We start from the raw sequence: 25,946 nt of genomic DNA, 5'->3' as shown, positions 1-25,946 counted from the left end.
ATGGCCAAGTTCGTCCTCGCAGGTGAGACGAGAGAAGTCCCTCGTCGTCATTGGGGGAACGACGAAGAGCTCTCTCACCCACTCCCCTCGGCTTTAGAACGCGGAGGAGCGCATAGCTTCTGAGCATGCACAGAGAGCTCTTCGTTCGCCAAATGGAAGTGCGCAGGGAAGGTTTTGCAGAATCATAATCCCTTTGACCTCCTATTAGTCGTGGACTAACTAAGTGCTGAATGTCTTAAATAGACGGATAAATAAGATCGTGGCCGGGGGGGGGGATAATTTGGAAAGCCCTCCTTCCCCCCCCCCCATCTCCCTCTCAAGGTTGCTGTGAGCTCTGGGGCATTGAACCGGCTGTGGCTTCTGTCTTCCTCCCCTTTAATCGATGCTTGGCTGCTCGATAAATGTGCTAAAAAGGAAATAAAATGAATGTCATGTCTGTTACTTTTTTGCTGGATGGCTCCTTTTCGTTAATTTACAAAACAGTATTTTATGCATATATGGAAAGTCCCCTCAGTTGAGTGGAGAGAGACCCCTGTTTTATCCGTAGGTGGCCCGATTTGCTGCTAGTATCTGCACAGGGGCCAGCCACTTTCATACTAGATACAGTTATTTTCATAGAATACATTAAAATAACAGTATCTAGTATGAAAGTGGTACATATTGATACTATATTATAGAACTTGCCATGTGTATTAATAGAGAAATATTTAATACTTCTGTTTTGGAGAAAATATTAAAAGGAGAAAGGGAGAGAGGTGTTCCACTTCAAAGGATGTGTGAAATACAGTGGAGTTTGAACAAAATCTCCAGGGCTTTTTTTTTCTGGGGGAACAGAATGGAATTCCAGAACCTCTTCGACAAAATTCTTTTTAAAAAATTTAAAAATTCATGAGTTTTCAGTATACAGATTGAAAACTTCATCTCCCTCTTGAGAGTTCCGGCAACTCTTTTTCAAAACAAACAAACAACTAACTAAATAAAAGCCCTGCTCATAACAGAAACAAACAAGTGCTTTTGTGCTTTCCACCGTCCATTAATCAAATCAATTCACAGTTACAGAGCCCATCTTGTGTAGAGAGTTCCACAGGGCAACAGAAGTCTCATCTGAGATCCTGTTTGCTCTGAACCCACTGGGTGGGAAGGTGACTGAATAAATGTTCTAAAATTAATACCTGTTCCTAGTTCATTTCATTGGATCCTTCACTGGATAGAGCCGATGTGGATAGAACCAGGATCAGGGACCAGAACTAGGATCAGGGATGCTCTGCCATGGCAGCTTGCTTAGTGACTTTGGGTCAGTTCCGCGCTCTCAGCCTAACCTACCTCTCAGTGTTGTTGTGAGGATAAAATGGAGGAAAGGAGAACCATGTAAGCTGCTTTGGGGTCCCGTTGGGGGGAAAGGCAGGGTCTGAAAGAAGTACATTAGTTAAATGAATGAATACAATTGTGGTTTTCATTACTTACTCATTGGCTTAAATATATTGATGGATCGGTTTATTTTAAATACATAGACTTCTATCCTGCCTTTTACGTACATGGGATGATTTACAGTGGTAAAGTAGGAAATTAAATGTTAAGCAACGAATATCAAAGAATGAGCGACAAAACACTAACAGAACCCAAAACAATCAGTGAAAGGCAGGAAACTTATCCAGTGACTACAAAAGCCACCAGAAATCTTTAAGAAACAATAACAGTGACGTTTTAAAGTGCCAAATAGGTGGTGTTCACAAGGCTCACCATTTTTTAACCATTCTCAACTGTCTAATTTCCAGGTAGGGCAGATTGCCCCTACTATGCTAAGGCTGAACTCCTAGCTGACTATTTGCAGAAAAATTTGCCTAACTTCCGGATACATAAGATCACTCAGCATCCGGACAACTGGGAGGTAAATGATGTTAGTCCACTCGTGTGCTCAGCTCAGTTCTGTTCTTTTTTTCTTTCCTGCTCTCATTGCTAATGTACATGGGCATTTGGTCTGGTATTGCTTTTTCCAAATGTGTTTATTAGCATTTCCAAAAGAGATGCTGTCTGAAGCACCAGAAAAACCCTGCCTGTTAAAGCCCCCGGTCAGCTGGAGCTGCAGTGGCTCAAGTGGTTAAGACGCTGAACTGCAGGCTGTGGAAGGTCGGTAGTTCAGGAGTTCGAGACCCAAGTTGCTGCATGACGGAGTGAGCTCCCGTCTCTAGTTCCAGCTCCTGCCAACCTAGCAGTTTGAAAGCAAGAAATTGCAAGTAGATAAATAGGTACCACTTCAGTGGGAAGGTAACAGCGTTCCATGCGCCTTGGTGTTTAGTCATGCTGGCCCCATGACCACGGAAACGGACAGCGCTGGCTCTTCGGCTTTGAAACGGAGATGAGCACCACAACCCTAGAGTCGGATTCAACTGGCTTTCGAGCAAGGGAACCTTTATCTTTTACAGCACTGTAATAATACTGTTCATAACCTTTTAAAGGCTTGGTTTCTGTGTGCCATTGGTGCAAATGCGATAATTCCCTGTGATGCTGGAGACTGGTAAGGATCCATCTTCTAAGGGCTTATTCAGACATAAGGACGTTGCATCAGATGTGCTCCAGGGGATCTGTGTTGGGGGAATCCAGGTCCCAGGCGCACCTGAGCCTGATTTGGATCAGAACACAGTACCCAAGGAGAAGAGTCTTCAGGCTTTCCCCCAGATGGTTTTCTCAACCTGAAATGGTCTCTGGGAGCTGCTGTTTTCCTTTTGGGAAACTTATATGTACTGATAGTTACTCACAAGTTTCCCTGACTGGGCAAATAGAAACTCCTTAGGGCCATTTCAGGTCAGGAAAACAACATGAGGGAACAGGATGAAGCCTTTTGTCCTTGAACGCTGGGTGTCAGTCCAAATTGGGCCCACAAACAGCTGGGAATTCAGTTTTCAGCAGGGAACTCCCAGAACACATCTGTACAGAATCCATAAGGGAGACACATAGTCTTTTAAAAGTGTGAATTGACTCTTCGCAATGCCATCGTCTCTTGATTTACCTTCCGCATGCAAGTTTAGATATGTACATAAGTGCCATCAAGTCAGAATTGACTTACGGCGACCCCAGAAGGGGGCTTTCAAGGCAAGTTAGAAGCAGAAGTGGTTTGCCATTGCCTTCCCCTGCAGAGCCTTCCTTGGTAGTCTCCCATCCAAGTCCCAACCCTGCTTAGCTTTCAAGATCTGACAAGATTGGGCTATACCATGTCACTTTCCCACAGATGTAGATAATAATCAAGTATAAAACATATGAATATGTCAAATATTAAGCAACAACATATAGTTGTATCATTTTCGGCAACCAGAGCATTATTGTTTGGAAGCCTTTCTTGGAGATCATGTTTCACATGTACCTTGTTGTGGGGGGGGGGCTTGTATACAGAAATGGCTTCAGGAGATCTGTGGAAAAAATGGATGGAAGCACAAGCGCTCCCCCATTATTTGGAGAGAATTGTTGGACCGTGGAGGGAAAGGTCTTCTTCTGGGAGGATTTAATGAGTTCCTAGAACATGCTCAGGTAAAACATTACTTTCTGAGTTTGATAGCATTTAAGTATGTATTTATCCTGTCTTCCCACAAATGTTGCAATTATAAGGGGGGGACTGTCTTCTGAATAAACATTTCAGTTCCCAAATGAAAAGGCATGAGATCTGGAACTCATGACCCATGAAGCTGCTAATAAAACACAGAGGGAAGTTGTTGACTGGGGCTGTTGGGAAAGGGCAATAAGCAGGAAGTGAACAATCAAATATCTGGCAGAACCTGGAAGATTGAAGGCTAGAAAGTTCTACCGTTGCAAGGAGATGCCCTAGATCAGAGGTGTCAAACTCATTTGTTACAAGGGCCGGATCTGACATAAATGTCACTTTGTTGGGCCGGGCCATGTGTGCCATAAAACGTAATGCCAGGTACCAGAGATAGAAACTGTATGAAGGACAGCAGCTGGTAAGCTCCGAGTTGGGGTATCCTCACTGCAAGGCCCCATGGGGTGGGAGGGGGTGCAGAGGAAAATCCAGACTGGAGAGGCAGCGGTGCAGCGCTAGGCAGATGCTCCCACAATGCCTGACTGCTGCAGACGAGGTTGTTCCAGCATGCTGAAGCCACAATTGGAGTGACTCTGCCTACTCCCCCACCCAAGCAGTCTCCTGTTCCCTCCCTTGCACTAGTTGTTTGCAGGCCACATAAGAGCGCTGGATGGGCCGGTTCCAGCCCCCAGTCCTTATGTTTGACACCCCTGCCCTAGATGACCTTTGTGTAGGGTTGCCATCTCCAGGCTGGGAAATTCCTGGAGATTTTGCGAGTGGAGTCTGAGGAGGGCAGGGTTTGGGGAGAGGAGAGACCTCAGCAGGGTATAATGCCACAGAATCCAACTTCCAAAGTGGCCATTTTCTCCAGGGGAACTGACCTTCATCACCTGGAGATCAGTTGTAATCCCAGGAGATCTCCAGCTACCAACTGGAGTCTGGCAACCCTACCCTTGAGGTCTCTTGCTCTTCTTTCTCTGGTTCTTCTTACGTGCTTTAAAATAATGTATTTTGGTCTCCAGGTTCAGATTGAGTGGTTGTAGGGGTGTTTGAGTCATGTCTGGGTAGCTGCCTGCTGATTACCCTTTTTAATCTTCAGCATTACTATAGCATCACGTCAGACATGATGACCGCAGAGATGCGTCAAATTGCTGAAGAGAACTTGCGGACTCACATAGAAGTTGAGCAAGAGGAGGAAGAACTCAAGAGCCTTATCAGCCCCTTACACATCTGGATCAACAGGTGGGAAGACGAAAAACAACTCTGTCCAAAGTCAGTTTGGCTAGGTGTGTGGCCTGTCGCTCTTTTATATGGGATTTCAGAAATGTTAGCATAATCTGTGTCTCTTCACCAAACGCAGCCATCAGAGAAATTGTAAAATGAGCTGAATCTGGGGAATATCTATAAATCAGCGCACCTTTGGCTTGGAATTTAAAGATGCATGCAAGTACTTCTTCTCCACGCAACCGCAAATGCCCCAATTTCATTTGCCTACCACTGTCAGAGGTCTGAATGAATAGTCTGTCTGTCTGTCTGTATGTATGTCCTCCTGAACAAAGTTTGACTCCATTGGCACGTTTATAGCCAATGTTTACTTCTGGGTATAAGCTTTCATGTGCCACTGGACTCCAACTTTGTTCTATTGCTTCAGACCAACACGGCTACCCACCTGAATCTATCTATCCTTCTGTGATGGAATTCTAATACATTTACCTTTTAAATGGGAAATTGTCCTTACGCTAAAACTTACACAGTAAAATGTGACAGTGATTAAAAAACCCCACCAAATCAGTCTTTTTATAGCCCAAGAGAAATACAGAAGTGTATATATTTATTTATATTTACTTGTTTATTAGTTAAATTATATCCCACCCTTCCCAAAACGGGCTCAGGGTGGATAACAACAAAGTGGGTAACAGTTAATACCAGGTAATATAATTAATTCTTAAAACAGCTAAAACCATTAAACAATGAAATGTAACAGTTCAGACCCCCTATAAGCCGGACTGATGGTAACATGAGCAGAGATGTTAGAATACCAGTTTTGGCTGTGCACAAGACAGTGAAATTTACTTGACAAGGTACTGCCGGCATGTCTGGAAAGGGGGGGGGGGAGAGTAGATTCTTGGAGGCACAGGATGAATTTCATTCTTCCCATGACAAGGTAGAGCAACAGTTGCCCTCTGCGTTCAAAGATTCTGCTTGCTGTATATCCCTCTGACTTCCCCTGCTCCAACATGCCCTTTTTTCTTCCCTTCTCTGTTTCCCCCCCCTCTCTTTTCTACTTTCTTGGTTTCCCCAGCCTTAAGAGGAGAGCCAGTTTGGTGTAGTGGTTAAGTGCACGGACTCTAATCTGGGAGAACCGGGTTTGAGTCCCCACTCCTCCACTTGCACCTGCTGATGTGACCTTGGGTCAGTCACAAGCTCTGGCGCAGCTGTCCTTGAAAAAGAGCAGTTTGTGTCAGAGTTCTCTCAGCCCCACCCACCTCACAGGGTGTCTGTTGTGGGGAGGGGAAGGGAAAGGAGTTTGTCAGCCACTCTGAGACTCCAAGTGAAGGGCGGGGTATAAATCCAATCTCTTCTTCTCTTCTTTTCAAGTTTTGATTGGCTGGATTCATGTAATTGAACAGCGTCTCCTGCGTTTTCAGTGCAGAGCGGCTACGCAGGTGGCATCGGGTGGGGATGAGTCTGGGTAGGCGTTCTGCTTGTGCTCAAGTGGGGTTGCTCAGGGAGCCATCCCGAGCTGGTCTACTTGGAAGTAAGTCCCATTTTATTGCAGCCTGGGAGTGCAGTCTTATGTCATTTGAAGTAGACGACGTAGAAGGGCTTGTGTCCAGTGGCCCCTTGAAGACCAACAAGTCTGGGTATAAGCTTTCGTGTGCACGCACACTTCTTCAGGTATCTTATACCCAGAATTAAACTTGTTTGTCTTCAAGGTGCCACTGGACTCAAACTTTGTTCTCTTGCTTCGGACCCACCTGGGCTTAGAAAGGCGTAATACTGTGTGGGACTGAAGTCTGACGTTTCTAATGTTTTGTCTATTTTTTAAAAAACCGTCAAACAAACAGTACGTTAAAATGAATGCAGTTTCATGAAAATATATTCCTCATTAACCCCATTGCTGTAAAATTAGCAGCTGCTCCACAGTCTAAGCGTTGTTGTTGTTTAAATTTGTTAATTGCCCTAGCCCAGTTTACGCCGGGCTCTGGGCGATGTACGTGGAGGCATAATGCCATAAAAATATATAAAACATTAGAATTCTACAAACAGTTTAATAGAACTAAAAACCCAAATAAAGTCCATGATGATGGCGTCCTGGAAATTTTTACCCCAGCTCTGGACTACCGGGCCATTTTCTGGGTGGGTGGGGGGAATTCATAGCAGCAATTCAGAAGGGGGGGGGAGGGAAGGGAGGGTGCCAGCCAAGGAAAAAAACCATTGCTGCCGTCAACCAGAAGCCTGATGGAATTGGATAAGATCCCACAAGGCCCTGATGTCATTTGGCAGAGTTCCACCAGGTTGGGGCCAGGACCAAGAAGGCCCTGGACCTGTTCAAGGACTGCCGGACATCCCGAGGGCCAGGGTTGAGCAGCAGAAATATCTGATTGCAGTGTTCATGTATTGTAAGGGCTCCTGGGGACCAGTAAATCCTATGGAATAAAAAGTGCATTTTGAAAACGAAATCAAATACATATACAACCTGCAGTGTTTATTTGATGGTAAGGTTTTGTCCATCACACCTCTCCTAATCAGAGCAGCTGGTCATATCTGCTACCACCTGATCCCTTTGTTGGCCAACGGAGAAATATTCGGGGCAGAAACCGAAGTCAGCCTGCATTTGCTGGACAGAAGCAACTGCGAAGGAGTTCTACGGGGCATCGTAATGGAGACGGAAGACATGGCGTTCCCTCTTCTTCGCAGTGTCTCTCCACACACCAAACTGGAGGGGGCTTTTCTTCAAGCTGACGTCATCATTTTGCTTGATGACATCCTGCAGGAGACCATCCCAACGCTCGAAAACTGCATCCGACAAGTGACCGGCCAGTGTAAAGTCTATGGTCCTCTGATTGATGAGAACGCCAAAAGTGACGTCAAAATAGTCGTGATGGGGAGGACCTTTTCCAACCTTAAAGCATTACTGCTGATGATGAATGCCCCGTCTATTAACCCTCGAAACATTGTCACGCTAGCTATGCTAGAATGCGAAGCCAAGTCCATGTTGGCAAGAAAGCTGAAGATGCATTCAAAAGGTAAAAAAGAGCAAGGGCCCAGTAGCACCTTAAAGACTAACAAAACATGTGGCATGGTATGAGCTTTCGTGAAGCTCTGCTCTCTTCTTCAGATACAACTAGAATGGGAGTCCAACTGTCCTGTTTATTGGAAAGTGGAATAATCTCAGATGCTGAATGACATTAGCAGGCAAATGACAATAGCAGGTGTGATTGGATTTAGGTGAGATATGCAGAAGGGTAATAGGCGTGGAGAAATTGGCATTGGTAATGAAACAGGAAACCTAGGTCTTGATTCAGTCCAGGTGGATGCATTGTCTTGCGCTTCATTATCAATTGCAATTCAGCGGTCTCTGTAGTCTCCCTTTGAAATTCCTTTGTAAGAGCTGCTACTTTTAGGTCAGCAACTGAATGTCCTGATCACAGATTGCTTAGCTGTTTCAGATTCCCCCCCCCTCTTTTCCTATCTTAGGGTGCATTGGCGGTGGAAAGTACCATCAAGTCACAGCCAACCTATGGCAACCCCATGGGGTTTTCAAGGTGAGAGGCAAAAAGAGGTGGTTTGCCATTGCCTGCCTCTGCATAGCCATCCTGGACTTCCTTATTGGTCTCCCATCCAAAAACCTACCTGGGCTGACCCTTAGAGTTTCCAGCCACCAGGTGTTGTAGACAAAACAAGGGGAACTGATATTCCGCAGTGAAGCAATTGGTAGCCAGGAGGCTGCTGGCTGAAAGAGATTTCCTGGAGCACTGGTTCCGATTTGAATTTTGATCTCCGCAATGGAAGGGAGATGCAGCTTTGAAAAAGAGGATGGAAACATGTTTATATGCCTAGGATACATGTCGCTGCATAACTTCCAATCATTGATCTGTCATATAAATTTGCCACATTGAGAACTTAGAAACCAGGAGTGTTACACTGTAACCTTGATTTATAGCTCACGATTGTTGCATTTTGAGAGTTTGGGAACTTTATGTGTTGCATTGTAACTCTGGCTTGGAGCTTTTGACCTTGTACTAAGTACTTTTGGAGCTGGTATAAGAAAACTCTGATAACTGAATATATATTAAAAATATAGACTTGTGTGGTATTTCAAAATATTTATTTAAAGGCATTGATAAAAGACTTGTTAAACGCAGCCACCAGGTGTTGGCTGGAAATCTCCCGCTGTGATAACTGATGTCCAGGTGACAGAGATCAGTTTGCCCGGAGAAAATGTCTACTTTGGAAGGTGAACTCTATGGCATTATACCCCACTGAAGTAGCTCCCCCCCCAAGCCCCGCCTTCCTCAGGCTCCACCCCCACCCCAAATCTCCAGGTATTTCCCAACCCGGAGCCAGCAACCCTACTGATCTTGCTTAGCTTCTGAGATCTGAGGAGACTGCCCTAGCCCGTGCCATCCAGGCCAGGATGCTTTACAATGTGCATCAAATCCTATAAAAATATAATAGTCGCATACCCCTATAGAAATCTATGGAGATCCTACGTGGTTAATTAAACGGGGATTCCAGAATATAGATCTGAAAGGCAGTACTGAAAAAGACGGACAGGCATTCTCTTCGGAAGGTAGTTTTACAATAGTGGCAACACCTCTGAGAACAGCCTTTCACGCGTCAGTTAAATGAACTCCAGATGTTGCGCCTATCGTGCTGATTTTATCTGCTGTCATTCTGGCCCAGCATGGTGGGCGGAGCCACAGAATGGCTGCCACACAGCGGCCACCAGCCACAGGAGGGGGAGCCAGCCAGAAAATGGCTGCTGCGGTTTCCCTGCAGCCATACAGTGGAGGTCCTCATGCTGTGGTGGCGGCGGCTGACCAAGCAACGCCTACACAGCCAATCAAATCTGCAGTGGTGAATCAGAAGCCACCTGGCCCCGCCCACTTTCTAAAAACACTTGCTTAGACACCAGCATACGTGTCAGTGGTTGGGAACCCCTATGTTGAGCCATGAGATGAAAAATGGGTTCTTGTTAGTAAGGGTGCCATCTGACAAAGTGGACATAGGCGAACTCTCCCTTGCACACCAGTATACGATGCCAGGGCTGAGTCCTCAGTATAAGGGGAATGCCGCCTCTCAAGCAAAGCCCTGATGCTGATGAAGAAATTCCAAGCCAGCACTCTCCAGGGGGTGGGCGCAGGAGCGGTTGTTGGCTGACACGCCTCGTGTGAATAACACCTTGTTTGTTCACCTATTTATTCTCTGTCACAGGGATAAAAAATCTCATCGTCTGGGGTAACGCCAGCGGGAGTAGCTTCATTGATCTCAATCACACGGAGCTCTATGGATACGACGGTGCCATCTGGGGCCCACCAAGCTTTTTCCGTTCCTTGTTGGATGTTCTGTTTGATCGGTATTTTTCTGGATGCTTGAGCAATAACATACTTAGAAGTATCTTTATGGAGTTGATTTAAGGGTAGAAGTGGAGCTGAGGTGTCAGACTCATTTGTTATGAGGGCCGGATCTAACATAAATGTCGGGCCAGGCCATTTGTGCCATAAAATGTAATGCCAGGTACCGGAGATATCTATATATCTAATAGCCAAGGGTCCCTCTGTGTGCGGATACTTATTTCTGCAGATCTGGGGTAGATGGAGGGGGGGAAAACAGATCTTTTAGCATATTTGGGGCAGTCCCCAGGCTTGCAGAAAAATCTAAAATGTTGAAAAAACTATATGGGGGATACTTAAATCCCCCCAAAAGTACAATAGCCCTTTCTGCTCGTGCGCATAGAATGGACTTACGGAAGACGAGGAGGCTTCTCTCCCTCTCCCTCTCCTTGGAAAGCGACTGTTTTGAGCACATGACTGCCCTTAGCAACAGCTTTCCTAGCGATGAGGCCTTCACAGGCTTTCCCACTGTTGGGAAGCCGGGAGCAAACAGGGACGGAAAGCATTGGGTGGCTTTGTGTCTGATCCTGCACTGGCTCAGCCTCCCAGGCACTGCCACCAATGCCAGGCTCAAAGTTAGGGGAAAAGGGGGGGGAATGGCTTGGGGGAGAGACAGAAAGGGAAAGATGGAGGTTATTTGCTGGGGGGGAGATAGAAGGGGGATTGGCTTGCGGGTAGAGAGAGAAAGAGAAACAGAGAGAAAGACTTGGTGGAGGGTTGGAAAGAAAAAGAAGGAGGGATTGGCTTGGGAAGAGAAAAAAGGGGGAGAGGGGGGAGAGGGAAGGAAGCAAAGGGGAGGGAATGCGGGTCCACCCTTGTAAACTGCATAAAGGACAGCGGCTGGTAAAATTCGAGTTGGTGAATCTTCACTGCAAGGCCCCCTGGGCTGGGAGGGGGGTGCAAAGGAAAATCCATATGGGCCGACCGGAGAGCCAGCGGTGCAGCCCTGGGCAGACGCTCCCACGCTGCTTGACTACTGCAAATGAGGATGTTCCGCCCTGCTGAAGCCACAATTGGAGTGGCTTTGCCCACTCCCCCCCCCGCCCCCGAGGAGTCTCCCATTCCCTCCCTTGCACAAGTTGCTCGCAGGCCGCATAAGAGCCCTGGACAGGCGGGTTCCAACCCCCAGGCCTTACGTTTGACACCCCTGAGGTAGAGTTTCCATGTCCCAACTTGATAACCCTAGCACAAAACGTCAAGATGTAAAAGGGCACACAGCACAGCAATAGGTTACGAGAGCAGACCAGCCATTTAACTTCCTGGGAAAGTCCATGGTGGGCCACGAACAACCACAGCCGAGGCCCAGCAGCTCCCCCAGCGGAGGAGAAGTCGCTTCGTTCAGGACTGATGGTAACAGCCACAATGTGGGTGTCGGCTTCCCAGCTGCTGCTTCCTGCACCAATCGAAGCGGTGCAGGCAGAGGCCACGAGTGAGCCGGAAGCCATCGTCAGCACTGCTGGATGGGTCTGAGCGGAGCCACCCTTGCAGCGGTGACTTCCAGCCCCTCAGGGGCTGCTCTGCTTAGCTTGGTCCCGGGCCAGCCGTTTGAACTCCCCAGTCTGTCCCTGGTAGGTTATAACCCATCGGCCCTTCCTGCACTGCTACAAATGTTGCTGAACGAGTTGTGGCATCTTATGAAGCTGAGGACTGAGATCTGAATTTAAGAACATCAGAAGAGCCCTGCTGGTTCAGACCGGTGGTCCACCTAGTCCAGCATCCTGTCTCACAGAGTGGCCAGCCAGTTGCCCTGGGGAAGGGCCAACAATAGGGCCTTCCCCTGATGTTGCCTCCTGGCTCTGGGATTCAGAGGCTGACCACCTCTTCATATAGAGCTTCCCCTCAGTCACCATGATTAGTAGCCATTGATAGACTTATGCTCCGTGAATGTATCTATAAGTTCATAAGAAGAACCCTGCTGGATCAGACCAGTGGTCAACCGGTTCCTCTGGAGGTCCAATAACTGGGCCTTCCCCTGAGGTTGCCTCCTGGCTCTGGGATTCAGAGGATTAGTCCCCAGGGCTACTAGCTTCCATAAATCAATCTAACCCCCTTTTAAAGCTGTTCATTCCGGTGGCCATCACTACATCCTCTGTTGTGATGCGAATTCCACATTTCAATCACTCTGTGTAAAGTAGACTTTCCTTTTGTCCGCCCTGAACCTACTGCCCATCAGCTTCATTGGATGCCCTCAAGTTCCGGTATTTTGGGAGAGAGAGAAATATTTCTCTTTGTCTACTCTCTCCATCCCATGCACAGTTTTGTAAACTTCTATCATGTCTGGGGAATCTTCTCTCTAGATAGAAGTCTTTCACTATACTGAAGGGAAAAAAAACCTTTTTTTGGCCCCCCCCCCCCCCCCGGACAGCAAATGGATGCGCTCTGAATTTGTGGCTTCGCTGGGCTCACTGAGTTCTTGGGGGCACCACTGCTTGGGCCTGGCACCAGCACACGTCATTGCAACGGTGCTGAGATACTGGTATCAAGACTCTCCCCCAAAGGAGATGGTCTCTCTAGGAGTCATCAGTGAAGGTAAACGTTCTTCTTTGAGTCAAGTAATCCCTATGGTGTCCTCTGTCACCCCTCTCCATTTTCAGTAAAGATAATGGAAAAGACTTTGGACTTAATCCAGCCAAGACAGTGTTAAGTCTCACTGTTGTGGGCTTTTGGGTAGAGGTGGGTAGGCGTGGTACCTGCAGCAGGCTGGGCAGATGCCAGGACTCCATACCAATAAAGTGGTGTAGTTACAGTTAATGTTATGTATTGAGCATAAGCCTTTCCTCTAGCTGTAACTGGAACGGGCTGAGCTTGCTGCTCTAAGACAATAGCTTGCTTGGATCCAGGAACTAACCTATAGATAATCAGTGCAATGTAAATAGCCCATCACTGGGAGTGTGTGTGTGTTGGGTGTGGTGTAAACTGGCTGAGCTTGTTCCACCAGAACAATAGCTGGCCAGGATCCTGGAATGGACCTATAGTGTAGTAGTTGTAATGTAAATAGCCAATTGTGTGCTGGGATGTGGTCTTTGCATGCTTTATAAACAGGACAGCAAGGCCAGGTTTTCAGTCTTGTAGGTTGCTGAAACTAGAATAAACTAGAGCTGATCACTGCAAGGCATCTAGAACCCAGTATTTTACAAGTTACTACTTTATTGACACCCTCAGCTATACAGCGCTGCTCCACCATAGTGCCTGGCAGGTGGTTCATGCCGACCCTGTAACCTACACCTCTACTGTCCTCTAATTCAGTCCTTGGTCACCTCCCAACTCCTTTGCACCACCTGGTTAAGTGCTCGCCCCAACAACTGACCCTGCTCTTCCTCTCCAGACCCGTGCCCACTCAGCTTCTGGCTCCAATGTGCCCTTAGCCCTCAGGGGACAGCTGGAGCTGTGGATCAACCAGCCACATCCTTCCATTGGCATCCCTGGCCAGACCATGACCCATGGGACTTCCTCCACTGGCACCCAAAAGCTTCTCCAGTGGTCCATCCCGAGCCTGGGTGACTCAGCCCCTCAACCCTTCACGTGGCCGCAGTTGCTGCTGGGATGCCAGGCCCACCCATTTCACTAGCAGCATGAAGCACATGTTTGAATTTCTCCCACTGAAATCAGCGGGAATCATAAAACGTTGGTTAAGGTGGGCCCTGCCTCCTTCGTTTTGTGCCCGTTTTAATAGTGAACATATGTGTGTGTTACCCTGGGAATAAAAGTTGTTTCAGAGGAATTGTCTTTGTTTCTTTAGGCCAGTTTGGGCTCCCTGAAGGGATTGTCTTTTCCATGCCTGTGAGGTTCCAGAATGGTAGATGGGAGGCCCTTACAAAACTAGAAATTGACAAGAAAAATCAAGAATATCTTCAGATCTTAGCCTGTGATCTGATTCGGGTAACGTCCAAATGTTTTTGTATCCTGTAATTGCTTCCATAAATTCCTCCTTCTAGTTTTGGACAAATAAGTCCCCTGGGACTGTTTCAGGCTGGGGAGATGGCGAGGCAGGGAAAGTTGAAGTGCCTCCTTCAAGAGCACCAGTTTCCCGTTCCTTATTGAGCACCACATGCAAGGGAATTGAGCAGAATTGACAACTCATGTGTGATTGTGGTCCATTCTGCATCTGGCCTTCGCTCCACATTTTCTCAGCACTCAACCTGGTTCCCCCTTGCCTCAGAATATCTGTTTTCATTCAATCTGGTATGCAGATTTTCCTGTGTCAGTACTTGCCTCAGCAGCCATTAGTTGCCTGAGCCAAGTAATTCATGGCGAGGTGATAGATACAGAGGGGGAGACAGAGGTGGGGGAACCGATGGAGATCAGTGAAGCCATGCCAAGTTGTCTGGTTATTGTTCCCTTCAAATCAGAAGCGGAGGAAGGGAAAGGTGCCGCTCAAAGCCACATTCAGATACCAGATACTGCGAAGTCACCCCTGAACAGTTATATATCTATGCAGAAGGTACCATAAAACCCAATGAACAAAGCAAGTGAAAGTGGCATGCAGTGCAGAGGGAGATTAACCTCCTGCTGTGGCTAAACTGTGAGGAAACAGATGGGTGCAGAGTCAGCTTGTGTTATGCAGGATGGAGACCTCAGGCCCAACCTCTTTACTCTGCAGTGTGTGAAAACATTAAGTTGTTACGTTACTAACACTCTCCAGATTGCAATGGTTTACATGGCTGTGCAGGTTTCTGCACCCAAGAGACCTAGCTGGATGAGGCACAGGAGGCTCCATGGTTCCATGGTTCCATGAGCTCCAGCTAGGTCATTTGAGCTTCAGAAACAGATGGGGGGGGGGCGATTGGGCTGCTGTGTTCAGGAGGTTAATTCTTTGCCTCCAACTGCATTTCCCTCCCCGAGAATCCCCGACCCCACAGCTGCTTGACCTGTCTTTTCCCCTGGTGGTGGTGGTGGAAAGTGCCGTCAAGTCACAGCTGACTTATGGCGACCCTGCAGGGTTTCCAAGGCGAGAGGTTCAGAGGTGCTTTTGCCGTGGCCTGCCTCTGTGTAGCAACCTTGCGCTTCTGTGTTGGTCTCCCATCCAAATACTAACAAGGATCAACCCTGCTTAACTTCTGAGATCTGACATGATCGGGCTATCTGGGCCAGGCCTCTTGGGGGGGGGGTCAGGAAAAGGCATGGGGTAGAGAGTGAACCCTCCCCCCCCTAAAGACCAGAGGCTTCTGGGGCCCAGCACCACATTAGCAATTCCAATCACAGGATTCCAGTTTCACCGGGGCCCTCACAAGGCCTTCCCACGTCTTTTTTGCATGGGACAAACATGTAAGGTGTGAAACGGTAACTCAGAGATCTCCCTGTAGAAAATTCCCTGATTCTGGAAGGCCCCAAATGAATATTACAGATTCGATCGTGGGCTAGAGTGGTATACGGGCAGAATATTCCCAGCGTCGCACAAGCCAGCGCAAGAAGTAAACTGGCTGCATCCTGTCAGTTTCGGTGGCAATTGTAAATGAAGTTGAAGTTCTGGGGTTGATAGACCAAGACGAGTAGCCGTGTTAGTCTCTCTGTAGTAGAGCTGCGGTGGCTCAAGTGGTTAAGGCGCTGAACTGCAGGCTGTGGAAGGTCAGTAAGTTCAGCAGTTTGAGACCCGGGTGCCGCATGATGGAGTGAGCTCCCATCTCTAGTTCCAGCTCCTGCCAACCTAGTAGTTCGAAAGCAAGAAATTGCAAGTAGATAAATAGGTACCACTTCGGTGGGAAGGTAACAGCGTTCCGTTCGCCTTGGTGTTTAGTCATGCCGGCCACATGACCACGGAAATGTCTTCGGACAGCGCTGGCTCTTCGGCTTTGAAACGGAGATGAGCACCGCAACCCTAGAGTCGGGAACCTTTACCTTTTTAGTAGTAGAAAAGAGCAAGTGTCCGGTATTACCTTAAAGACTAACAGAAATATGTGTCAGGCCAAGACCTTTTGGTCATGGCTCACTTCTTCAGATACAGCTAGAATGGGAGTCCATTTGTCCTATTTATTGGAAAGTGGAGTGATTTCAGATGCTGAATATTAGCAGGCAAATGACAACAGAAGGTGAACAACAATAGCAGCTGTGATTGGATTTAGATGATATATCCAGACATTAGGAACCACAACATAAGTCTGACATTAGGAACTACAACATTCAAAAACCAGTGGGGGGACATTTTAACCTTCCAGGACATTCAGTTGCTGACCTAAAAGTAGCAGTTCTCTTACAAAGGAATTTCAAAGGGAGATTAGAAAGAGAGACTGCTGCATTGCAATTGATAATGAAGCTCAAGACAATGAAGCTCTGGACTGAATTGAGACCTAGGTTTCTTGTCTCATTACCAGTTCTGATTTCTTCATGCATACTCCTCTGCGTATCTCACCTAAATCCAGCTATGACATGACAGCACACCATGAAGACGACGACGACGATGATGATGATGATGAATTGTCACAGTCCAATATTTGACTGGTAGAGGGTGTTCTGCAGTTCATGATCTAGCCAAGTTCTTGGGAATTGCAGAGGTTTCTTTGCAGGATTCCAGCTGTTCCAAGCAACACTGTCTTCTGGAGCTGAGCTGGTGTTAATTGTTCAATGCCCAGAGTGTCCAGGTGTTTCTGGAGACTTCTAGGCAGTGCTCCAAGGGCTCCAATGACAACTGACACAACAATCACCTTCTTCTCCCAGAGGTGCTCTAACTCTGTTTGTAGGCCTTGGTATTGCGTGATCTTCTCATGTTCTTTTCTATTCTACTGTCTCCTGGGATTTTTTAATTTTCTTCTTCTTCTTCTTCTTCTTCTTCTTCTTCTTCTTCTTCTTCTTCTTCTTCTTCTTCTTCTTCATCATCATCATCATCATCATCATCATCATCATGAAAGCAGCATTGTATAGCCTGATCTCATCAGATCTCAGAAACTAAGTAGCATCAGTACTTGGAAGGGAGACCACCAAGGAAGACTCTGCAGAGGAAACCACTGGCCAACCACTTCTGCTTCTCACTTGTCTTGAAAGCCCCTTGCTGGCATTGCTGTAAGTCAGTTGCAACTTGACAGCATTCACATATGTAATTAAGATCCCCCTGAGGTTGTCTCATTTGAGATTTTCTACTGAACAGTTTTTTCTTCAATTCACCATACTTGAAATAGAATATTTTTTAAAAAAGTAAAATAACCATGAAAGCTTTTATTAGTTTTGTGGATAAATCCCCAATTAGACTTCTCGTATCTGTAGTTCCCAAGTGAACACTGCGATATTTTGGAAGGACTGCATGAGCATTACAGAAAACAGTAAGAAAGGGATATTTAGGAAGCAGTGTTAGTTGTTCCGTTACCCAATTTTTAATCAAAATGCACTTTACAGGTGTATTGTAATAACAGTTCCGTTTGTAAATATTGTTTGGTAAACTAAACTGTTGTGTTTTTTTCCTGTACAGGAAAAGGAAGTTGCATTAGGTGAAGCAGTTGAACTATATCCCCGCAGACGAGGTAAAAGCGAACAGTAGGATACAGAACTGTTTTATATAGCACCTGACCCAGGCTGAATCTGAAGACCATATTTAAAATTGTATGTTCTTAGTGGGCAGGGTTTCAATTCAATAGAATCTCCATGGTTTGCTTGCTACTTAAATAAACATCCTACATGTTACTGGAGCCCCTGAGCTATTGACTAATCGAGAGTTGTTCACATAATTTTGGTTGCATTTATAAATCCGTGATAATGTTAACAAAAAAGAAGAGACTGGTTCTTCTCCGGATGCAGCAAGTCACCTTTATGGGCCAGGATCCAAACCACCAAGAAGGTAGTTACCTGAGCCAAGGTGTGGGGTGGACTTGTCTTTCTGATATTATGTGCCCTGTACCCCGAACACATGGCAACCTGCATTAGGAAAATGAGGGAGTTTGGAAAGCTGTTTATTTATTTAATTCATTTACACCCTGCCTTTCTCCCCAACGGGGACCCAAAGCAGCTTACATTATTCTCCTCTCCTCCATTTTATCCTCACAACAACCCTGTGGGGTAGGTTAGGCTAAGAGAGTGTGACTGGCCCATGGTCACCCAGTGAGCTTCTGTGGCACAAGCAGGGATTCAAATCTGGGCTCCCAGACACTCTTAACCACTATACTTCACTGGCTCTCCATTTATCTGTTTGTGATTATGACCTGGGAGTTCTGTTCAAAGAGGAAAAAAATATTCCTGAATGTCCACTAGGCGTATGGAAGCTCGCTCCATCATGGCCATTGTGAATTAGTTTAAATATAGTTAAAAGAATTCATTCTGAGATTTTTACAAGGTTATGGAGATAATAAAATGAATGGCTGAAAGTGACAGAATACATCTTTTGTTTCTTATAGTACCTCACTGGGCACTGAAAGAAGAAGAAGCAGAAAGTACTTCAAAAGAGGGCAAGTAAAAGAAATATTTTATTATTTTATTGATACCTCACAGTTCTTCCTGGTGAGGACCCAAAGTGGCTTATGTCGTTCTCCTCCCCTCCATTTTATCCTCACAACAACCCTGTGAGGTAGGTTAGGCTGAGAGGGTGTGACTGTCCCAAGGTCACCCAGCAAGCTTCCATAGCACAAGTGGAGGTTTGAACCTGGGTCTCCCAGTTCCCAGTCTGACACGCTAACCACTACACCATGCTGGTTTCTTGTTCTTAGTATTTTATATTTTGATGGAGAAAACATTTCTGCCTCCCCAGAACTGGTTTTCACACAAGCTATTGCTAACAGTGAGCTCTGATGTCAAGGAGATCGAGTATCATTATCAGTATATCTAATTCTTAGCATGGCCGAATCTGTGGCTACTTAAATCCAAGGACTAAACAGGCAGGACAGATCATTTGATGAACCGGGAGGAAAGCCGCAGGTTTGCAGGAAAATCTGAAATCAGATAAAAATAGGTTGGCTGGTGGGTGGAAAGGACAGAAGGAAGCAGGGAAAGGGAGAAGTTTTGCCTTTTGGGAAAGGGAAATAAGAAATCATGGGAGAGGGGGAAATGAGATGCACCCCGTAAATCCTTGAAGATCCGCTGTTTGTAATATATATAATTCTGAACATGGTCCTAGAAGGCACATTGATAAATCCTCAGAATAGAATTACATACAGGGAACGGTGATTTTTCAACAAACCCAGGGGAATCTCCAGGTTTGCAGAAAAATCCAGAAACTTTTAAATAAAAATCCAGGATTTTTTTTAAAAAACCCACAAACCAGAGAAATGATGTATGCAGTGGCATATCTAGCCTATTTGGTGCCCAGGGCGGAGAAACAGTCTTTAAGGTGTCCCTGGACTTTTATTTATTTATTTATTTTTGCAACAAAGCCGCCTCTTTGGAATTCTTACCATGGGAAACAACCAGCATGACAGAACTGCCGGCTGATTCCGTGGCACGCAGTCATTTTTACCGCCGCTCTGAGTTGCTGCTGTCACGATAAAAACTGATGGGATTGATCACTTCTTTAATTTTATTTTAGAACTTGAAATTTCATCCGCTGGCCCCGTCACTTCGGAAGAACCTAGCGCTGAGGGTAAGGCAAGGAGCTTAAACTCCTTTCTTTGCGGTGTTATCTGTGTTGCTGCAAAGGTGAGAGCCAACTATGTATTTTCTGATTCAATCTCCTGATGTATTTTGTATTTTAAGTATTTATATCCCACTTTTCTCCCCAATGGGGACCCAAAGCGGCTTACAAAACAGAAATACAATATGAACAAATGAAAGAAAAACGACTTCCAAGTAGAGGGTGGCTCTCGCTCGTTTCTGTTACTGTTTCCTGGTTTCCTGGTTTAACTCTCCACCACCCCCAGTTCTTAGCGTTCTATCGACAAGAGTAACAGCACCTTGGGCCAGGGTAGGTGGCTACTGAGATTGGGAAAATGGCAGAAAGTGAAAGGGTAACCATTTATTTACCACATGTCCCCCACTGCAAACCAGTATGGAGCCCTTCACACCCCCCATGGCTGCCTTAAAGTAAAAACAAAAAGCACCAGGAGATTCAGTCTCGCAAAGCATGGTTTGGCCTCGAGAGGCTTAGATCTGAAGAGACGATGAGCCAGTGAAAAATGGGGAGGATAAATACTGAAAGTAAGCAGGAGGGAAGATCTGTTGCCCCAGAAGGTCGGACCAGAACCAGCGGGTTGAAATTAAATCAAAAGAGTTTTCTGCTAAACGTTCGGAAGAACTTCCTGACAGTTAGAGCAGTTCCTCAGTGGAACAGGTTTCCTCAGGAGCTGATGGGCTCTCCTTCTCTGGAGGTTTTCAAAGAGAGGCTAGATGGCCATCTGACAGCCATGCTGATTCTGTGAACTTAGGCAGATCATGAGAGGGAGGGCAGGGAGGGTTGCCTCAGTGCTTAGTTCTCGTGGCCCTTTCTTACACCCCCAGGGAAATGCTGGTCGCCACTTTGGGGTCAGGAAGCAAATTTTCTCTAGGCCAGTTTGGCCAGGGATCCTGGAGGTTTTCTTTTTGGCTATCTTCTGGGCATGGAGCAGGGGTCACTGGGGGTGTGGGGGGGGAGGTATTTGTGAATTTCCTTCATTGTGCAGGGGGTTGGACTGGATGACCGTGGAGGTTCCTTCCAACTCTATGGTTCTATAAATAATAATTAAAAAATAGCAGGGGGAAGGGCATGAAGGAAGGCAGAGATCCTGAACTACATATATTGGCATATTTTGGGTCGATACATTGTCAGTAGCTGAGTCTGCATGTGGGAAAACATACAGGTATTGCTCTGTGTATAACACACTCTGAACATTAGCTATTGGAACTATCAGGGTTAACTGAATGTTGATCCACATATACATTCACCTTAGTTGATTAGTGTACTCTTAATAATGTAAAGTAACTAAAAGTATAGGAGCTGCAGTGGCTCAGGAGCTGCGGTGGCTCAAGTGGTTAAGACGCTGAACTGCAGGCTGTGGAAGGTCAGTAGTTTAGCAGTTCAAGACCCGAGTTGCCGCATGATGGAGTGAGCTCCCGTCTCTAGTTCCAGCTCCTACCAACCTAGCAGTTTGAAAGCAAGAAATTGCAAGTAGATAAATAGGTACCACTTCGGTGGGAAGGTAACAGCGTTACGTGCGCCTTGGTGTTTAGTCTTGCCGGCCACATGACCATGGAAACATCTTCGGACAGCGCTGGCTCTTCGGCTTTGAAACGGAGATGAGCACCGCAACCCTAGATTCGGACTCGACTGGCTTTCGAGCAAGGGAACCTTTACCTTTACCTAACTAAAAGTATGAGCCAACTCCACTAGGGGAAAAACACAACACATTTGAAGATGGTGTGAGAAGGTAGCAAGGCTCTGTCTCTGTGCTAAGTCTATGATGGCCTTTTCGCACGTGAGAGTCAGCGTTTGATTTGCAGCAAGTAATCAGGTAATGAACATGATGTGTGTACATGAGAGACAGAGAGAGAATTTTGCCCTGGTCCATTCGAGGATTTTGAAGCGGAAAGGTCAACAACAGGGTTCTTGCGTGTTCCCTTCTGGTTAATTTCCAGTGAAAACAGCCCTATAACCAGATAAGTCAATGTAGTTGGCTATAAATCAGTTCCATACCCACTGGCATTCACCCTGAACTGGATGGGCCAGGGTAGCCCAGTCTCATCAGATCTGGGAAGCTCAGCTCCAGGTAGTACTTGGATGGGAGACCACTAAGGAAGACCAGAGTTCCTAAGCAGAGGCAGGCAACAGTGAACCGCCTCTGTTCATTGCAATACGTTGGCTGCAACTTGTGTGGCACTTTCCACCAACCACCAACAGCATTCAGAGGACCTCCTAAGTGAGGTTCACATCTGCAGAGGGTTTCTGACGCTTTGGTTTTTCCGACAGAAGCCCCGCCTTCCCCTTCATAAGCGCCTTGTGAGCTAGAGATGGAGGCTTAAAAGAGATTTGCAGCGCCGTGCAAGGAGCAAACTTTCCCTGAATTACGACTTCAAAAGTATGACTTTAGGCCCACAAGCCATTTCAAACACCAGGCTCTGTGGCCGATTGTCATAAGTAGGAGCATTCAAAATGTCAGTCAGGTTAGGAATAGACTGGATTTCAGATCTGGAGAAGAGCCAGTGCAGAAAGGATAGAAGAGCTAGGGCGATTTCGTACTAGAGCTGCCTCGCAGCGCAGCCCTGTTTGCCCCGACACAAACATGTTAATTTCACACCCGAGGCTGCGGGGCTGCATTTGACCCGTGGCTTCGCCCGATTTCCTCTGCAGTTTCGTGATCCTTAAAAACCATGGTCATGAAACTGTGGAGGAAATCGGGCGAAGCCACAAGTCAAAATGCAGCCCCATATTTGTGTCAGGGCAAACGGCGGCTGCGCCGCGAGACAACTCTAGTGCGAAATTGCCCCTAGAGTATGAACCCCAAACTATTAGATCAGGGAATTTGAGATTGGGTAGATTTAATCACGTTGACTTTACTGGGATTAAACCATAGTTTGTGGAATGGATTGTCCACTTCCTTTCCATTCTGAAGTCCCAGCATATTTTGTTGGTTATCATAAATAACGGCTTAGAGAACAAAACAGTTTTATATGCCTTATTCCTCTGTGAGGAAAGGCAAAAGAATCCGAGCTTTAATTGCATAGAACTGAGAAGGTGAAGATCTTGCTCAAGGCCACCCAAAACGTCCAGAGCCAACCCGAGAAGCTGAACTCAAGCCCCCTGAATCTAAAACACATTTTCTCCTTTAGAAAACTTTTTATTCTGATGCATTTCCTTCTTGTGTGCACCGGTCGGTATTGATGACAAGCATCCTGTTTCAGAATGCTATGAAACAGAGGGGTCAAATATACTAAAAGTCTGGGAAAAGAAGTACATCTTGGATATGAATAGGTACAAAATAAACAATTCTGTTTGTCACAGTGCCTGAAGGGTTACCTGAGGAGTTAAAAGAGTCAAAGAGCCCGGAAGAAGAAAATATCGAAGAATCCACAGATGGTGAGTAAAAAAAACTTCATGCGAAATAGAATCGTTAACTCTTTGCTTATTTACTGGCTTCATTTATACCCCACCTTTCTCCCCAATGGGGATGCAAAGCAGCTTACATAATTATCTTCCCCTTCATTTTATTCTCTCAACAACCATTTCTGGTTTACACATCAACATACACTGGGAATAGGGCAGAGGTCATTTCTGGGGGGAACGCGGGGGAACGCAGTTCCCCCGGGTGAGGTGCAGGGGGGCAGGGCACATGACGAAGCCCCGCCCCCTGCTTCCGGCCACCCCGCTTCCAGCCCTCATTCAGCCAGGAGGAGGCAGGAGAAGAGGGAGGGTAAGTTGCTTCCTCCCTGCCTCTCCCCACCCCTGCCTGCCTGGGGCCAGGGAGGGCCTTCGCGGGGCTTCCTCGCACTCCCGCTGGCCTTGCAGGTCCACCGCCGGGCCCCTGATGTCAGGGGGTGTGGCATATGCTAATGAGTTATGCTAATGAGTTCCCCTAGCTCTTTTTCTACGAAATGACCCCTGGAATAGGGCAATGGCCAAAGACAGAATGGTGGTTCATAGTTGCCATCTCTGATGAGTTTGGGCTGCTCAGTATATGCAGGCCTGATTTATTACTATTGTTTAGAGTCATGGAGCGCTGAGGGTCGCCTCGGCACATTGTCGGGAAATTGAGGCGCCCCTTTGCTCTGACGGTCTCTCTGCTGTGTTCTGGCAAGGACTAAGCTACGCACACCCCATCAAGCGAGTGGAGGTCAAGAGGCAAATAAGCATATATGTCGGTGAGATCTACTTAATCTACATATGAAGAGTGAGTAAAGTTGAAATGAAACAACCAAGCGAGAGGGGACTCTCCTCCGCTAAGAACTGTTTATAAGCATTATGGAGCTAGAAGAAAGGGGGGGCATGTTTAAAATCAGCAATGGACTATACGGAGAGATTCCAGGAGGCAGTTAAGCATTGAAGCAAGTTTTCGGGACTTTTGCAAACTTTGTAAAAGTAAACATCCTTAAAAATGGCGATGGACAGCGTAGTAAGAGCAACAAGCGGTATCCAAGCTTTCACCAGGAAGTGGAAGAGTTGCTGGTTAACCATCTGACCGGAAATAATCATAGACTCTTGCAAACTGTGTCTTAAGCCTTTGTTCCCTCTTGGTATAAACGAGGTACTATGCAAGAACTGTGGGGGCCAAGGCAGAAAAAGCCCTGGCCCTGGTTGAAGACAGCCCAATCTCTCTCAAGCTGGGGACCCCCAGGAGGTTCTTCCTTCCCGAGCGTAATGCTCTTCTTGGGGCATCCTGAGAGGGGCTTTCCATCAGCTCTCATTGGTTGCTCTCGGAAAGAGGCAGAACCTAGCCTGTCCGTCACAGGAACTTATGACATTCTTTCCCCCGCCTCCATTTTATCCTCACAACCACCTAGCAGAGTGGGAATTTGAACCTAGGTCTCCCCAGATCCTCATCTGCGACTCTAACCACTACACCAGGCTGGCTGTCCATTGGAGACATAGTTCTACACACCTTCCTTTTGTACTTTTGGTGTACCCCTGCAACGTGCTGCCAAATAATGATGGAAGTGCCTTGAGGACTGATAGAGCAGTGAATGCTGAGAAAGGTGGCTCACACTTCAGTGGTGGATTTAGTGTCTTTACCATCACAGAGACTAGATGCTTATTTTTTAACAAAAGAAAGCAGAATTTTGTATGTTTGCAAATCTGTAGCTGAGAACAACTCATAAATAAATTTCTGTTTATTTGTGTTTTGTTCTGCAGTTCCTGAAGTTTCGTCTTACCACGAAATCAATGTGAACAGTCTAGAATGACGTTCATAACTCATCACTGAACAGTCCAGCTGCAGCTTTCAAACACTTGGATACGGAGGCTTCCGTGACTCGACAACTACAGATTTGGCACAAGAAAACTTCGTTTTCCCTTCTGCATGGAATGAGAGATTTAGCTGTGTGAAAACTCATGCCTGGTTGTCTTTTATTTGTACTTTTAAGACAAGTTGAATGGGAAACCAAATCTATTTGTTTTGGAATATCTGGATAACACCAATTTAGTGCAGTTTACCAGTCATTTTGCCAGTTTACCAGTCATTGCCCACGCTGGATCTAGCATTCCAGACTCTGGAGTATGAAAGGTGTAGAGTAGAAAATTGAGAAGTAACAGCCTGGTTTGAATGGCACTCTCTCCTGCCTTCTCCCTGTATGTAGTTGAATACTGAGATTACCCCTTTCCACTCACCCACCAGCTGCCTTGTCCTTTTCTGACACACACAGATGTCCACGTATGCGTGTAACATCTGAATAGGGTAGACAGGCAGAAAATCATATTTATACAAGGCCAGGTCTTGTGGCAAATTCTGTGGTTGGCCTGTTTTGGGAAGGAAAGGGGAACCTCAGTCGTATATGCATTATGTATATTGGATTGTATGTGCATATACCCTATTCAAACCTTGCACATGGATGACTGGAAGACAGGCAAGTCTGGTGAACAAGGCAGGAAGGATTTATCTTGATTGTCCACTGCATGTAGAGTGAAAGAGAGGAGAGTACTCTCTGAAACAGACAAATAATTTTAATTTTATATAAAAGGTAAAAAGAACATATAAGGTTAAAAGTATTTTCTGTCTGTCCATATGGGTACAAGCAAAGTTACACACCCTCCCTATTCACTTGGCAAGGATAAAGATTTGGAGAAAGCGGCCCGGGTAATTAACTGCATTCTGATTGAGCCACCTGGCAATATTGTCCACCGCTTGCAAGTGTGTTCTCTCATGCGATTGTACGCGTGAGCCTGGATCCGCTGCTGCTCTTGCTGGATTCTTAATTGTTTTTTAATTGTAAATTGTTTGTTTTTACCCTGTTTTATGTTTTGAAGCTACCGTGGGGCCTTCAGC

The 25,946-nt window shown here is 46.3% G+C and overlaps 1 protein-coding gene across 1 annotated transcript; it reads left to right on the top strand.

Annotated features, from left to right (window-relative positions):
• MDH1B (malate dehydrogenase 1B) lies at nt 1-24,867 on the top strand. The gene is made up of 11 exons (XM_015415999.1): nt 1-22; nt 1,776-1,888; nt 3,388-3,522; nt 4,629-4,771; nt 7,283-7,779; nt 9,971-10,112; nt 12,515-12,678; nt 13,889-14,028; nt 17,546-17,597; nt 22,973-23,047; nt 24,818-24,867. Exons 1-11 carry the CDS (start codon nt 1-3, stop codon nt 24,865-24,867), a joined length of 1,533 nt encoding a protein of 510 aa, XP_015271485.1.
• Nucleotides 24,868-25,946: the final 1,079 nt, after the last annotated feature.

Source organism: Gekko japonicus, unplaced genomic scaffold (genome assembly GCF_001447785.1).
Source record: "Gekko japonicus isolate JY-2015 unplaced genomic scaffold, Gekko_japonicus_V1.1 scaffold123, whole genome shotgun sequence".
NCBI lineage: Eukaryota > Metazoa > Chordata > Lepidosauria > Squamata > Gekkonidae > Gekko > Gekko japonicus.
The sequence above is the reverse complement of the archived record's forward strand: the minus strand, read 5'-3'. Positions and strand labels throughout refer to the sequence as shown.